At 45.2% G+C, this 16,729-nt stretch overlaps 1 protein-coding gene across 9 annotated transcripts in view; it reads right to left on the bottom strand.

The window, feature by feature from the left end:
* The window catches only part of DTNA (dystrobrevin alpha), a 360,592-nt gene that overhangs the window by 137,872 nt on the left and 205,991 nt on the right, over positions 1-16,729 (bottom strand). For all 9 annotated transcript variants that reach the window (XM_090039920.1, XM_090039921.1, XM_090039915.1 and 6 more), the window contains 2 exons: positions 7,624-7,691; positions 2,212-2,292 (listed from right to left, as the gene is read on the bottom strand). In XM_090039920.1, the coding sequence (XP_089896046.1) occupies positions 2,212-2,292; positions 7,624-7,691 (149 nt within the window). The remainder of the gene's footprint in view (positions 1-2,211; positions 2,293-7,623; positions 7,692-16,729) is intronic.

Genomic DNA, 16,729 nt, shown 5'->3' with positions numbered 1-16,729 from the left:
CAATTATTTTGGGCAGACGGCCACTTACTCAGTTTTGGCAGGCTGTCGAGGGCTGCCTGGGTAGCCCTACCCCTTGACAGGTACCCCACCCCTTGACAGGTGCCCCGCCCCCTGGTCACCGTCTTGGGATCAATGTCCCAGGGCTAGCACTGGTGGGGCCGAGAGCGGGGCACAGGCCGGCAAGGGTCTGTGGAGCTGGGCTGGTCTGCACCAGCAGGGAGTGCGGAGCTGGCTCGGCTCCATAGAACTCCTGCCGGCTGGGACCCCGCGCTCCTACCACCCTGCTCTGGGCCCCACCGGGATTGGCCCTGGGACACTGGTGTGGGTCCTGTGCTCCTGCTGGCTCCCCAGCCACTCATTCCCAGTGCCCCCCAGCCCCGCAGTATAGGTGGGGGACAGCGCTGAGCCCCTACCCCCTGCTTGCCAGCATGGAAGCTGGTGCTGAGCATGGGGAAAAGTAGCCTCTCACTTGCCGCATGGCCGGCGCTCCCTGCTGCAGGCGCTCGCAGCCCACGCAGGGGTGACTGGAGCAGGCACAGGCAGCCTCATGCAGGCTGCAGGTGGCTGCAGCGTGGGGCGCTGGCCATGGGGCAGGTGAGGGGCCACTTTTCCCTGTGCTCAGCACCAGCTTGTAACGCCCCCCCCACTGCCAGCCTGGCAGTGGGGCCGGGTTACAAGCTGGTGCTGAGCGCAGGGTGGGAGGGAGAAAGCAGCCCCTTCCTACCCCATGCCTGGCGCCCCACGCTGCAGCTGCTCATGGCTGGCCTGGGGCTGCCTGTACATGCTCCGGACAGCTCCACATGAGCTGCGAGCACCTGCAGCAGGGAGCGCCCGCCATGGGGCGGGTGAGGGGTCACTTTTCTCTGTGCAGGGAAGGAGGCCAGGGAAAAGCTGAGCGTGGGGAGAAAGTGGCCCCTCCCCCACCCGGTACCCCATGCTGCAGGAGCTTGCAGCCTGTGTGGGGCTGTCTGGAGCAGGCACAAGCAGCCCCACATGGGCTGCAAGCAGCTGCAGTGTGGGCCACCGGGCATGGATGGGAAGGGCCACTTCCCCCACTCCTTCCCTGCCCGGGGTTCCCCCCACACACTTATCTGAGCTTCCCATGCCAGGGCAGCCATGTGCTCCCAGCCTAGAAACCGGGGCTGGGGCTTCCAGCTGGGGGGGCAGGGCCAGGTGGGCCCCACTGTTGTGGGAGCCTATCAGACTTCCCCTGGACCCTACTGCCCTTGGTTCCTGTAATTTTTGACAGGAACCAAGGGCAGAGAAATATTAATTTTCTACTTTTTTTTAGGAGCCCCGCGGGCTGAATAGAGTTGCCTCGTGGGCTGAATCTGGCCCGTGGGCCATATTTTGCCCACCCCTGGTGTAGAGGCCCGCTCTCTCATCCCCCTAATGCAGCCTCTGCTGAAAACACGCTTCCAAAAACTGTGGTGAGGAACAATTTGGAGCAGTTAATCTGGCAGGAATAGAAAGCAGGGGCTGCATTAGGGGAGGCAAGAGAGCAGTACTTCTCACAAAACCAGGATAGCTGGAGTAGCAGTGCGGGATTGGCACATTATTAGTAAAACATGGAACACGGTGGACAGGACGGACAGCAGCAGGGGACTGGCATGCAGTTACTAAAAGGCCAGATTAGACTTTCATGGGCTGGATCCAGTTTCTTCATGGGCCATATTCAACACACAGAACCTAAGCTGCAAACCCCTGCATTACACACTTGAAGCAGGGGGGTGACCCCACCTCCCGCATCCCCCCCTTGTCTTTATTACACACTTGAAAGATAAAAGAAAGGAACGTGATCATATCAATACCTTCTGAATGGAAGACAGATACATTGACATGGGACATGGGACAAATCCTACTGCCCTCACTCAGGGTAAACACACATTAACATGGGAACTTGGTAGGTTTATGGTTAGTCCTCTGCTGACTGTTCTCCAGATTCATTTCCTTTTAAAAACCTTTGAGTCTGGTTTTTCTCCAATATTACCACACCACAAGCAGCAGATTTTCTGCAGCACCAATACTAAGAACCTCAAAACAAATGACCCATCTGCTGAGCTACATGGGTTGCATCTACAAAGGACTCTTTTTAAGGGTTCCATCAAGGAGCTCCACTCACGGTAGGACTAGTATAGACGGGCTGCCAGCCTAGCTATGACATAATACTAATGATGGTAATTGATGTTACCAGCTAACATACATACTTACAGTTGCATTTCTTCTGTACAAATCTAAGTTTGCATGCTGTTCTGTAGGTAGATAAACGAATGCGATCCAGATCTTGAGCCCCTAGTGGAAGAGAATTATACATATGGCATAACACTGGCACAGAGTGAATCTCTACAATAAAATGAACCATGTTTATACCTCTTCCTTATTGACGATATATACACTAAACAAAGAAGATAGTAGAATTAATGAGCATTTTCAAAGCTGTTTAGTTTGTTTTGGAGTTGTTGGGTCCAGATTCACAGTGCTAAGTCTTTTATGAAGGAAAACATTGAATATTCAGTCCACTGTGTATCACTTTGGACAACAGTCTAGTCCAGCTGCAGACTAAAAGGCAAACTGGCCTGACTCCAACACCAGGGAAAATCTCCATCTAATTTTAATATTTAAAAATGAACAAAAAATAAATAAATATTCAGAACTAACCTGTATGTTCAGAATGAGGTACTTCCAGAAGACCAAATTAGAAAACAAATTACAACTGCTGAACTAAAAATGTCTAGATGACAAACTTCAGATCAGACGCACACACAGGCCCCCCTCTACACAATCATACAATTAACTGGTTAATTGTCCAAATATCTTGAGACCAGCTACACACACAAAATTACTTATCATGCCATAGAAAGCTCCAACCAGCTCCAAGTTAGACCTCAAAAATGTGTGCTAACTTTATAGCTGGTTGCTAGTGAGCTTTGATTTGCATGTGTAGCAGGGTTTCCCCTGTGGCTGGGAACTAGGGCTGTGCGAAACTGCATTGTTTTGTTTTGACTTCTGTTTTGCTGTTTTGAAGGGACAGTGTTTCATTTTGTCGTTTTGTTTTGTTTTGAAGCACTGTCTCATTTCATTTCATTGAAACTGTTTTGCTGTTTTGACGTTTCGCTCATAGGCTATAACGGGGGATCATGAAAATGCCTATAACTTTGTCATTTCTTGCCTGATTCAGATGAAAATTGTAGGGATGGTAGTCCCTTCTGAGGGTCAGAAGCCTGCCAAGTTTCAAGGAGACAGGGGTTTCTGGGAAACTGCACCTCAAGGTGCTGACAAGCAAAACTTGTGCCACTTGCCAGTAGCAGCAGCCTCCTGTCATCCCACGTGCAGATCTGGGAGCCTGCACTCCTGGAAGGGATATGAGGCTGTGCTGGACTCCTCCTGGGGGTGCAGGCCCCCGGATCTGCACTCAGGATGACAGGAGGCTGCTGCCTGGGACTGGTACTGGGTGCAGCCTGCATCCAGCACTGGGAAGACTGGTGCTGCCACTGGCCCCAGGCAGCAGTGGCAGCCTCCTGTCATCCTGCGCACAGATCTGGGGGCCTGCACCCCCGGGAGCAGTCCAGCAGCACTGGGAGGGTAGGTTGAGCTCCATGGGGCTGGCAGAGCTGCTTGGAGCACAGTCCTGGCTCTCCCAACCTCCCTAAGCCAGGCTGCACTCTGAGCGGCTCTGCCAGCCCCATGGAGCTCAGCCTGGGACACTGCCCACTATGATGTTTTGTTTAACTTTTTCTTCAACTGGCTAAACTGTATTCATTACTGTGATTATTCTTTTCTCTTTGTTTTGCAGTTCAAGTCTGTGTACTGTAAATCTTCTACACTATTTTGCAACTTACAGCATTAGGTACATACCTTACAAATGAGGCAAGCAGAAAACCTCTTTGACTTTGTATTGATTTAAGACCATATATAGCATTTAAAATAAAGTTTTAGTATTATTTCATAATGTCATTTAGTTATGTGATCGTTATGCAGTTACTTTATATTGCTCACTGTAAGTCTCCAGTTAAATGGCAAATATTGCTCATCCTCACTTCAGTCCCTGTCAAATACTTATTCAATGTGACTGAGAACTGGGTCATCAAAGTTGAAGCATTTCTTCATTTCAAGGCAAGCGGTCATAAGAAAGCACTGACAGTGAACCCAAAAGTCAGTTAAAACTCCCTGAGAGTGACTTGGGTTTTTTATATGACGCATCAATTAACTGCATAAAAATTATCATACATTTTGAACACTTTTAGCATTATCTATTGTACATTGTACAAGGGTTGAAATTATCATACAAATACAATAATTATCATGCACCTGGCAATGCTGCTCTTAGCCCCAGCAGCCTCTGGGTACTGGCAGCTGCAGCCTCTGGGTGCTGGCAGCATACCTCCCAGTGCCAGGACTGAGCTGGGTCCCAGCAACCACAGGGCATGGCTGTAATCCCCCAGCCCTGGAGGTGTGTGGAGCCCCTAGGGCTGGGAGTTCACAGCAGCTGCGTCTCCCAGGCTCCCCCTGCATTGGTAGTAAGATGCGATTGGATCTAATGTGCAATCCCACAATCACACCTCCTGCTATGCATGTATGACATGGCAGGAGGTGCAATTATGTGGATCATGCATTAGATCTTATTGTGCCTTTGTCTGCATGTGTAGAAGGGCTCTCATGCACACACTGCCAAGAATGAGCTAAGGTCCACTCAGTGCAGTGGGAGGCTGAAGCATTTAGATCCCTGATGCATATACAGATTGGCCCTGGCTGCTATAACTTTCAACTCTGGTAGAGTTCCCAAAGCAAATGTCTGCATGATGAGCATAGGTAGAAACAGCAGAGCTCTGCTGCTGCCTTTGCCTGCCCATGACATTTCATCTATGCCAGGGCTCGGAAGAGACATTACTCAGAAGCCAGGTATGTTGATCTTACTTCATCTGATAGCTTCACCCATGCCACCAAAACACCAACAAATGAGGGAGAGAATCTGGTCTGGATCCTTAACTACCATGTTGCCATTCATTATTTATAATGCATTTTAAATAGCTCAAAGGCAGATGAATAGATTTTGCTTATTCCATAATACAGGGGTATCAAACTTATGATCCACAAAGCCCCATAATCCAGCCCCTGTGGCTGTCCATTGACCCATACATCGCACCAGACTGGCCCTGTGGCATATGCAGCACTAGCTGGGCCTGGTATGAGGCTGTGTTGCCTGCAGCGCTCGCTGGTGTGTGGTCCTGGGCATGCACAGGACCAGAATTCTCAAATATCTGTCTTTTTCAATTCAATTTCACCTACGTAACATCAGACTGTAAACGGAATAGAGTACAATGAAATATGGTCCAGTCCTGTATTTTAACCTCATTTTCCAAATCCTTTCTTTGAGAAGTCTCTAGACATTAATAGGGTCATGTGATTTGCAGTTGTATGTATGGATATGTGTTAGCATTATTCTCCCATTCTTTGTTGGGCAATCTGGCACTTGTTGGACCTAAACAAAACACTTCAAACTTTTGTGGATCTGAGACAAGAAGAATGAGATTTTGATTTCTTCCCAGCCTCTGCTCCATTCCTGACTAGGTTCGTCCACACCATCTTCCCAGGGTTCTCTGCTAGTTCCCTTTGCCAGTTGGCTGTCTTAATACCATCTGTTACTGGCAGAAGTTACCCTCAACTAAGTATCAGGCTCTGAAAGTTTTTTATATTGCTCAAGACATGCTTTGCTGTTAAATACTAGGTTTTTCTTTTCTCTGTTAGGATCTTACTGACAGCATTTGGAAAAACTTAGCTATATTTTTTGTAACACTAAGTCTTCTTTTTATTAATCAGAATCACTATGTACTCTTTTTTCCATACACAGCAGGAAGAGCCTGTAGCTTTTAGTATCTGCTTCTGTCACTTTAGCTCCTTTACAAGATATAAAGAAGTTAAAGGATTTTACCCAATATGCATTTTGTAGGGAGTGGTATTAAGTGGTGCTGAGGGAACATATATTTAAAAAATATTGCCATTTCTGCTGTTAGGACACGCTGTGATTTTTATTATTTTGGGGAAAGACTTTCTGGACAAATGGAGTAGAAAATGCAAGAAATTTATTGGCTTTGCTTCTGTTTCATATATAATTAGTTTTCTCATTCTTCAAATTCCACACAGTCTGAAATTTGGTTTCCAAATAAAGACCTTGCTTCCACAGAGGTTGTGCAAAAACAAATAGTAAGGAGCACGTGTGTGCACTTGTGAATAAGGCAAATCAAATATCAAGTTTCTAAGTTATCTAAATCAAGGGTGTCAAACTCATTTGGCCCCACAGGCCAGGTGAGTGGACTGGGACCAGTCCAGTCACTGGATCAGTGCATCCAGTGTATGCAGCACCTGCCCGGGCAGGTCCAGGACACTGGCCTGAGTGAGCACTGGCAGGTAGCACAGCCTGGGAGGCTGGCCTGGATAAGTGCCATGGACAGCACAGGATGCTGACCCCAGTGAGGGCTCTGGGTGGCATGGGGCTAATTGTGTGCAGCATGTGGGTCAATGGGGCAGCACCACAGGCCAGACCATGGGGTTCCACAGGCTATATCTGGTCCATGAACCATATGTTTGATACCCCTGCCCGAATTGCTGACAAAAATAGCTTCACCTGCCTTTGTTCAGCTCAGGGCTGCATTTTGTTCTTTTCAGGTATTCTCAACACAGGCAATACTGCTGTCAATTTGAAAATAAAACAATGCAATGAACTGCAAGCCTTGTCTGGTGTTTTCAGACTTTGCCACAGTAATCTTTTTCTCCTGGATAATGTACATCAGCACCCACAATGGAAACAAGTTTTCCTGTCCATATTTGGTGCTACTTCCACCAGTTAACTCCCCTGTGAATATATGTAAATATGTAAGATAAATCTATTAGTATTTCATTTATTTTGACTATGCCTTTTTGCCTTTTGAGAGACAACATCAGGCTGTGCCTTTTGAATTTTGACCTTAGCACTCCATGTAAGATAATATTAGACAGGACACTAATTCATAGAAGATTATAATTGGCATCTGGAAGAAGAAAAAAAATCAATTAGTTCACTAAATGGAGAGATGCTTCAGATTCTGCCTATCATTTTAAATATGAATGCCACAAACCGATCTATGCCTTGTTCAGGAAAAACTCTCTATTTGGAGATCACACTCTTTTGAAATTAAAGGGATTTATTTATATGTTTAAGTGCTTTGTTGAATTGGGAACTTATTTACCTAAAATAGATTTATTTTCTGAATCCTTCAATATTTTCCTTTTATTCAGTACTTTTAATGCACGTTTTCTTCCCTTTCTTACTTTTGTGTGTGTGTTAGGGGGAAGCAAATTATATGAACTCTTATGTATATAATATCATCTACATGCTATAAAATCCAGGGTCTATGACAGATTGCTTTCTTTATTCACGCGTTACATTTGTGCTATTGTAGGCATTACATCTTTTTATTAATTACCTCTGAATAGCTATCCTTCTGCTATTTTGATTTCATAGTAGAAAAATGAATTTTGTAGAATGAGATATCAATTGCTTGGAATAGAAAGTTCACATGACATTTACCAATGTTAGATTATATCCAGTTCATTTTTTGCAGTGGAATATTTATACAAAGTACTCACGCATTTCTGCAAACAGCTGCCTTCTTTCTGCCATGGTATTTCCTCTTTTCCCACAATCTTCAATCATTCTAGAAGACAAAAATCATCAGAAAATAGTTTATATAATTCACAAGCTGAACATAGCTGTACATCTCTTTGTAATAGTTCCCATAGAAACTTTAAGGTGAACTACTATGGCATGTGTCCACATCAGCTCTAAGACAGCTTTTCTGAGGCCCCTTTTGGTGGAAAGGCATTACAGCCTCTTCCATACACAAGACTTTGCTTTCTCCTGGCTCTCTTTCCACTCCCAAAAGCCATGTTCAGTTTTTCAGTGTTATGTGACTATTGATAACTAACACAAAATACAGTATATAATACTTTGCATACATTACCTCAAATAAGGGGATCTTATGAATAAATTACATAAAGATAGAATAAATAAAAAAGATGGAAGTCATTAGTATTTCTGAGTTTATAAAATGCCTCTCTAGCCACCTGTACTCTGATGCATATGATTATTATGATAGACAAGATGAACACCTTACAAAAATAAGACAATATAATTTAAAGATAATTTCAAAGACAGCTTGAAGAAAGGAGGTGGCTTTTTAGACAGGCAAACTCAAACCATAGAAGAGTTTGAGTTTTATCCAAAAATGGAACAGATACAATCTTCATTAGCTGCTCAAAATAACCCTTCTAGCAAGCCAGCATCACCACACTATGGTCTGGATTTTACTTCAGATAAGTATTTTTAACCTAGACACCAATCTCAGATAGAGTCTATGAAATAAAACAGAATGCTCTATCTGCATGCCAGAGACACTGCAGCCCTACTGTTCATGGCCTCCTATAGCTTACATATTTAATGGGAAGGGGAACAGTAATGAACTCTGAAGCCTACCACACAATTTCTAAGGATAGAAAAACAATTTGCCATATCCCCCAGTGATTGCTCAGAAAAAAGAAGGCAGTCACTTATGACTCTCCAAGGCAGCTTTACTCAGTCTTCTAATGAAGTTTAGTGAAGTTAACTATTTATAAGAGGTGCTATATCAATGGTCCTTATCAGTTGCTATTGCTGGAAAAATTGTTGAATACATTTTTTCTAGAAAGATTTTTCAGTTATTGTCTGTTTTCTGATGCTACTGAGAAAAGTGCCAAAGGTTTCATCTGATGTGGATATTTTGTGATGTGAACATCTGCCCCACTAGGAACTCAAGAAAGACTTCTATGTCACTTCATACAGACTACTGAACTTAGGGCAAGTGGCACTATTGTTCTTACTATATCAGCCAGATTTGGTCTTATATCAGTACCCATATGATGAAAGTCTGTGTAATCCCCTTAAACATTACATGAGCTCCCCACTACCGGATATTTCTAATTGAGTTTTTAATAGCAGACACAAATGTTTGCAGTAAATTTTCATCTCTCTAGGTGTTGATGGGCTAATAACAACCTTTTAAAAGATTATATCTGTCAGTAGTCAGGGGTATTGAGGAAATAGTTTCTGGTGAATACATTTATTAGATAGATGCTTATGAATGTAGATGAATGTCTATTGTTTAAGAATTGTTCATGAACCACTTACATTTTTCTGAGATTTATTTTACAGTGTTATTCACTGAATCATTTCTACTGTTGCTCCATATATTGTTTATTTCATAGATTTCATAGATTTCATAGACATTAGGGCTGGAAGGGATCTCGGGAGATCATCGAGTCCAGCCCCCTGCCCAAAGGGCAGGAAGTCAGCTGGGGTCATAGGATCCCAGCAAGATAAGCATCCAATTTACTCTTGAAGGTGTTCAATGTAGGCGCTTGAACCACCTCCGCTGGCAGACTGTTCCAGACCTTGGGGGCTCGGACAGTAAAGAAATTCTTCCTTATGTCCAGCCTGAAACGGTCTTGCAGGAGTTTGTGACCATTCGACCTCATCATCCCATGGGGCGCTCTGGTGAACAGACGTTTCCCCAGATCCTGGTGGTCACCCCTGATAAACTTGTAGGTAGCCATCAGATCACCCCTGAGCCTGCGCTTTTCCAGGCTAAAGAGTCCCGTGGCTCTCAGCCTGTCATCGTAAGATCTGTTTTCCTGACCTCTGATCATGCGCGTGGCTCTCCTCTGGACTCTCTCAAGCTTCTCCACATCCTTTTTGAATTGTGGAGCCCAAAACTGGATGCAGTACTCCAGCTGCGGCCTCACCAAGGCCGAGTACAAGGGGAGAATGACGTCCCGGGATTTGCTCGAGAAGCATCTATGGATGCACGCCAGCATTTTGGTCGCTTTACTAGCCGCAGCATCGCATTGGAGGCTCAAGTTCATCTTGTGGTCAATGATGACCCCCAAGTCTCTTTCTTCTGTAGTGCTAACCAACGTAGCACTGCCGAGCCTATAAGGGTGCTGCAGGTTTTTCCTTCCAAGGTGGAGAACCTTGCATTTTTCGGTGTTAAACACCATGAGGTTCTCGTCTGCCCATTTGCTGAGCTTGTCCAGGTCAGCCTGGATCACCCGCCTATCTTCTGGCGTGGATGCTTTGCCCCAAAGTTTGGTGTCATCGGCGAACTTGGCCAGTCCACTCCTGACTCCAATGTCCACATCGTTAATGAAGATGTTGAACAGTATGGGTCCCAGGACAGAGCCTTGAGGGACCCCACTGGTCACAGGGCACCACGATGAGTGACTGCCATCAATCACAACCCTCTGGGTCCGACCACAAAGCCAATTTCCCAGCCAGAGGATCGTGGTGGAGCCAAGGCCACAACTGGGCAGTTTGGCCAACAGGTGATCATGGGATACCAAATTAAAAGCTTTTTTGAAGTCAAGATATATGACATCAATCTCTTCTCCCTTGTCCAGGTGATATGTCACCTGGTCATAGAAGGAAATGAGATTGGTCAAACAAGACCTACCCGCAACAAACCCATGCTGGCTGTCCCTTAGAATGTTAGCCTGGACTAGTCCATCAAGGATGGCCTCCTTAATAAACTTTTCTAAGATCTTCCCCAGGATAGAAGTCAGGCTAATGGGCCTGTAGTTAGCCGGGTCCACTCTCCTCCCTTTCTTGAAGATCGGCACCACATTGGCCTTCTTCCAGACTTCGGGCACTACACCAGAGCGCCAGGAGTTTTCAAAGATCCGTGCCAGGGGCTGGGCTATGATGCTCGCCAGCTCCTTGAGTACCCTGGGGTGCAGGTTGTCAGGGCCAGCTGACTTGAAGGTATCCAGCTTCTCAAGGTGTTCCTTCACGAGGTCAGCATTGATGGAGGGTAGGGGATCCCCATCACCCAGATTTCCCTGTCCCATAGCAGGCATGGGCATCCTGTGTGACTGATGAAAGACTGACGCAAAGTACCTATTTAATAGGTTGGCTTTTTCCTGGGCGTCAGTTGTCAGTTGCCCCATCTGGTTTAGCAGGGGTCCAACATTGCCCTTGCTTTTCCTCCGGCTCCCCACGTATCTGAAAAAGGACTTTTTGTTGTCCTTGATGCCTGAAGCTAGTTGGAGTTCAGTTGCAGCCTTGGCTTTCCTGGTTTGCTCCCTGCAGGACCGGACCAGCGCGGAGTAATTCTCCTTGGAGGTGAATCCCGATCTCCATCCTTTGTATGCTTTCCTTTTTAGCCACAGGAGGTCCGCTAGGTCTCTGGAGCCAGGGGGGCTGCTGTGCCTTCTTGCTGCCTTTCCTCCGTGTTGGAATAGATTTAGCTTGTGCACTGAGGATCGCTTCCTTGAGAAGCAACCACTCTTCTTGAACTCCCAACTCCCTGTGGTCACGGTCCCTGAGGCCTTACTGATTAGCCTCTTGAGCTTGTCAAAGTCGGCTTTTCTGAAGTCAAGGACTTCTGTGTTGCTGACTGACTTGCCAGCTTTACGGCGGATGGTGAAGGTGATCAGCTCGTGGTCGCTGTCACCCAACTTCCCATCAATCACTAGGTCGCCGATTAGGTCGTCCCCCGTAGCCAGTACCAGGTCAAGCAGCGCTTTGCCTCTCGTTGGCCCATAGACTTCTTGAGTCAGGTAGAGGTCATCCACGCATGAGAGAAAGCTTTGCGCCCGCTCAGATTTAGCTGAGTGATCTTCCCACAAGATGTCCGGGTAATTGAAGTCACCCATGACAACCAAGGTCCTGGAGCAAGCAGCCTCAGTCAGTTCCCGGGCGAACTCCTGGTCAAGCTCGGGACTTTGAGTGGGAGGTCTGTAGTAGACTCCCACCGTTGTGTCCCCTGTGCCGAATTCCCCACGAATTTTTACCCAGAGGGTCTCTAGCTGTCCATGCCAGTCGCCAACATCAGCTTGCAGGGACATGTAGCTTTCCTTCACATAGAGAGCTACACCCCCGCCCCTTTTGTCAACACGATCCCTCCTGTACAGGGTATAGCCCTCTATCCCCGTAGTCCAGTCATGGGTGGAGTCCCACCAGGTCTCCGTTATCCCAATGACATCATATTTCTTTGCACTGAGCAGGAGGACGAGCTCGTCCTGCTTGTTGCCCAGGCTCCTGGCATTAGTGTACAGGCAGGCAAGTGTGCCCTTGGGGGCTCTTGCCTTGCCCACAGATTGTGCCAGGGCTGGGGCAGGGGTGGGCTCCCTTAAGTGCCCCTTTAAGTGCCTTGGTCCGCTGGCTCTGCAAGGGCCGTTCAGCGGGCCAGCAGGGGCAGTAGTCCCCCCATCCCCCAGTGGGCTTAGTTTAAAGCCCGGTGGAGCAGGTCAGCCAGCCTGGCTGAGAAGAGCCTCCTCCCCAGGGGAGAGAGGTGGAGGCCATCTCTTCCCAGCAGCTCGCTGCCTCTCTCTCCAAAGAGCGGGCTGTGGTCATGGAAGCCAAAGCCTTCCCGATAACACCAGCGCCGCAGTCTTTGGTTCACCGCATGGATCCTCCTCTCCTCCCTCCTCAGCCCATAGCCCGAGACTGGGAGGATTGAGGAAAACACCACCTGAGCTCCCAGACCCCTAAGCCCCGCTCCCAACTCCCTGTAGCGCCTCATGACCTGGCTGGGGGTGCTCCGAGCCGTGTCATTGGTGCCCACATGAATCAGGAGCATGGGGTAGTGGTCAGTAGGCCGGAGGAGCTGCGGGATCCTCTCCGCAATGTCTCGGATGCGGGCTCCCGGGAAGCAGCAGACTTCCCGGGCTAAGGGGTCGGGGCGGCAGATTGCCCCCTCAGTGCCCCACAGGATGGAGTCTCCCACAACAAACACCTTACGCTTTGTCTTGGGGAGAGCGGGGCCAGTAGCTGCGGTCGAGCCTGGGTTGCCTGCGGGAGCCGGCAACTGCATGGGCTCTGCTGGGGCTGCAAGAGGTGCGAACCTGTTGCTAAGCTCTGGCGGGGCAGGGGCCTTGGTGCGGCCAATTAATTATTGATTATTAATTATTGATACTTGATAATCAAGTTAATTTTGATTTGGCATGGGGGTCATACCCCCCCCTTTCAGTTTTCTGGTTAGAATGACTTAATATTTATGAGCAAAACCTTTCATTTATAAATTCAGAATCATTGTCTAACAACTGCATAATAATTATTGGTTTCATGAACATCCCTACCAGTAGACTCATTTGCTGAAATACCGTGGAAAACATATGCAAAAGGAGTGCAATTGTTTCAGCTTTTTTTCATCATGTAAAATGTTTGAAATATTTCCATGTCTCCCATTATCAATGTCTGTTTATATCTAAAGCATACTGTTTAGTTATATATTATCTTTCCTTTCCGTCTCATATGTGGGTGCAGCAACGAATGGGGAAGAACCCACCCCCTTGAAGATGTGAAATAGAAGTGATATTTTTCAAGCCACATACATCATACAGCAACTTCTCCATTTTCTTAGGATAGCACATAGTCTTTCAAACATTGAAAATCCTCAGTCTTTCAAAGTGCTGAGAGTGGCCTTTGATGCAACCTTATTCTGTTTTTATTTCTGCCCATATTTCATAGATTTCATAGACATTAGAGCTGAAAGGGACCTCAGACGGGCATCAAGTCTAGCACCCTGCCCCAGGGGCAGGACGTCAGCTAGGGTCAAAGGATCCCAGCAAGATAAGCATCCAAACCTTTCTTAAAAGATTCCAGAGTAGGTGCTTGCACCACCTCTGGCAGCAGTCTATTCCAGGCCTTGGGGGTTCGGACAGTAAAGAAATTTTTCTTATGTCCAGCCTAAAACAGTCTTGGAGGAGTTTGTGACTGTTGGACCTTGTCACCCTTGGGGGTTCAGGAGGTGTTCTACCAGGTCCTGATGCACACCCCGATGTACTTATAGGCTGCCACCAGGTGTATTTCTTTTATATATACAAATATAAAACAAGATATAAAATAGAAAACAAATATAAAAATAAATATATATCAGTTAGTCTTTGGAATCATACCAGAACACCTCAAATGCATGAAAACATTTATCTTCCTGTTATCCAAAGAAAGAATATTCATCTCATTTTATAGTTTTGTAAGCATTCAAAGAATTATTTGACTTGCCTAGGATACCATAGGAAGTCTGTGGCACAACCAGGAACATTAGCTTAGGTCTCTGAAGCCCCTGGAGAATACAATAGGTTTATTACCAGATGATACTAAAATGCTATAATACGGTGGTGTTCAAATGCCATCCTGCAGGCCAGATCTAGCCCATGGAACTTTGTCATCTTAGCCATGAGACTCCCCACAAGTCCAAAAATTTGGCAGCAGGGAAACAGTGGCAGCATGAAGCACTTCCAGAGCCACAGCAATTAACACTACCGCTGCTCCCCACCACCAGATTTCCAGCCCAGTTGGGAGCACTGTGGTCTAGATGACATATATGGTCCTATGTGCCAGATCATGCTGACCTGCAGGGGTGCACTACGGCTGGATTGAGCACATGGGGTCAGGCAGGCAGGCCCACAGACCAACTGTCCACCACAGATCTGGCCCACAGGGCCAGACAGGCTGAGCAGTACTGTTATAGTGTTATACCTTATCAACTGGAAGTCATGCTTTGCCTTCTGAGACTCTTTGAGAACTTTCTTCAGGTTCCAGAGACTCACTATTTAAATTCAGTAGTACTTACAGGAAGAGATGTGTGACAGACCTATTATAAATGAGAATTCCTGCACCAGTATTCATCTTCAATACTAGTGTCTTTTAAAAGATACCAGTATTGTCTTTTAAAAGACAACTCAAACAGCAGTATTTGAGCAATAATAGAACAAATATTATGTACAAGTCATAAGTGCTAGTGAGTGTCAGTCATTTCAGCTAGCCACCTCCTATTCCTCCTTTGCATTTTACTCAACTTTCTGTCCATAAAAAGGAGAAAACATTGTTACATGAAGTTATGTAAAATGTTTTTTCTAAGTTCCACTGGTAGAAAGTTCAACGTATCTATACAAATGTACCGCATGATTATGAGCTTATACTAAAAGGCACCAACATCTTGATCTACAGGTTATTACAGCACCCCTTTCCTCCAGACCCACAGACTATGGGTCTGGCAGCTCTTGGAAGCAAAACTTGACTATAGAGAATTTCAGCTTGAGATACCCAGAGTTCAGTCCCCAGTGTTGGGTCAAAATGACTTCAAACATTATCTCATTCCATTTGTTTCTCTTCTGCTTACAGAAAATAGCACTTAAACAAAAAACTAAAGAACTAAACACTAATGAAAAGATGATATAACATATGTAATTCCTGTAATATGGGTTGTAGTGTATTTGTCTTCTATTAATTCCTTCCACCATTCATTTTCCTCTTCAAGAAAGAAATTTTCCATGTGGGCAGGAAGAATACCGTAAGTGTGGTGATAAGAGAGACAATAAACTTCAATGTAACTTCAATGTACTGCAGATGCCCCTCCTGAGAATCTGAAACCTGCTTTCAACCACAAGATTTTCAACCTCTAAAAATAAAGGACTTTCTTTTATTTGATATTGATATGCTGAACCAATTTTTTTCATTGTCACTTCAGTACAGCTTCAAGAAAAACAACAAATAAACAGTTAATCTTAATTTATGATCTTCATTTTAACCTTCTCCTTTCTGTCCATAAAATGCAGAGTATACTTAATGTATCCAGGTTGTAGCTGTGTTGGACTAGAGGAAAAAGCAGTCAGGACTCATGGTAGAGGTGGTATCTTTTATTAGACCAACTAGATATTTTTGGGGGAAAAAAAAGAGGTCAGAGACACCTCACCAGATGAGAAATGCCTGCCAAGAAAAGCATTCCATCTATTTACTCCTCTGTGAAATATGAAACACCATAACAAAAAGGAAATATGAATACATCCTGCTTAACACCAAACAACTTTGAGGTAAACAGACTATTCCAACTTTTCTCTGAGCCTAATCTGCATATAAAATGAACTCTTCCAAACAGGAGATTTTACCACAACTTCAACTCTCCTATGAAATATGAACTTTCATTTCAACCCAGGACAACTTTTACAATCTTTCTCCAAAGCCTGAGGATGAAGGGTGTTTGTGCCCAAAAACTTGCAGTAAAAGACCTTTTTTTGCAAAAATATAATTGGTCTAATAAAACATATCACCTCAACTACGAGTCCTGATTGCTAGTATACTTAAAGAATTTTTAAATATAAATATTTTTTATAATGTCTAGGAAAACAACAGAAGAAGAAAACAAAAAACATGTCCCCCTTCTTGGCTGCTGGACATCTTTGATTTATGAATATTGTAACATACTATAATATGTCTAGTCCATTTTCTAATTTTCTATGATTCTATGTTGGGGCTAGTTCTGCTTTGAGCAGGAGGTTGGAGTAGATGACCTCCTGAAGTCCCTTCTAACCCGAATTTTCTATGATTCTATAATTCATTTCATGAGAATTTTACTTGCTACAGTATCAATTGATTATTTTAATGATCATTTTTCAATAGCGAGCCTTCTTACATTAGGTTCATTATTATTTCTCAAGTCACGATTTATGAAAAGGACTTTTGCTTGGCAAGTAGCACTGTTATTGGTCTTGTTTGAAATAATTAGCTGTAGACAGGAAAAAGTTAATTGGCATATTCTAGAAATGTTTATACTATAGTCTGAGAGAGGCTTCCCAATTAACATTTTGAAAAAGGCCTTGCTTATAGGTGGGGTCTATGAAAGATGAAAAACAAAGGGAGTCACAGTTAGAGTGCCAGTGA

This window comes from Crocodylus siamensis, chromosome 3 (assembly GCF_052110815.1).
Source record: "Crocodylus siamensis isolate JL-2025a chromosome 3, ASM5211081v1, whole genome shotgun sequence".
NCBI classification, from domain to species: Eukaryota; Metazoa; Chordata; order Crocodylia; family Crocodylidae; genus Crocodylus; species Crocodylus siamensis.
Note: the sequence above shows the minus strand (reverse complement) of the source record. Positions and strands in the feature narration are given on the sequence as shown.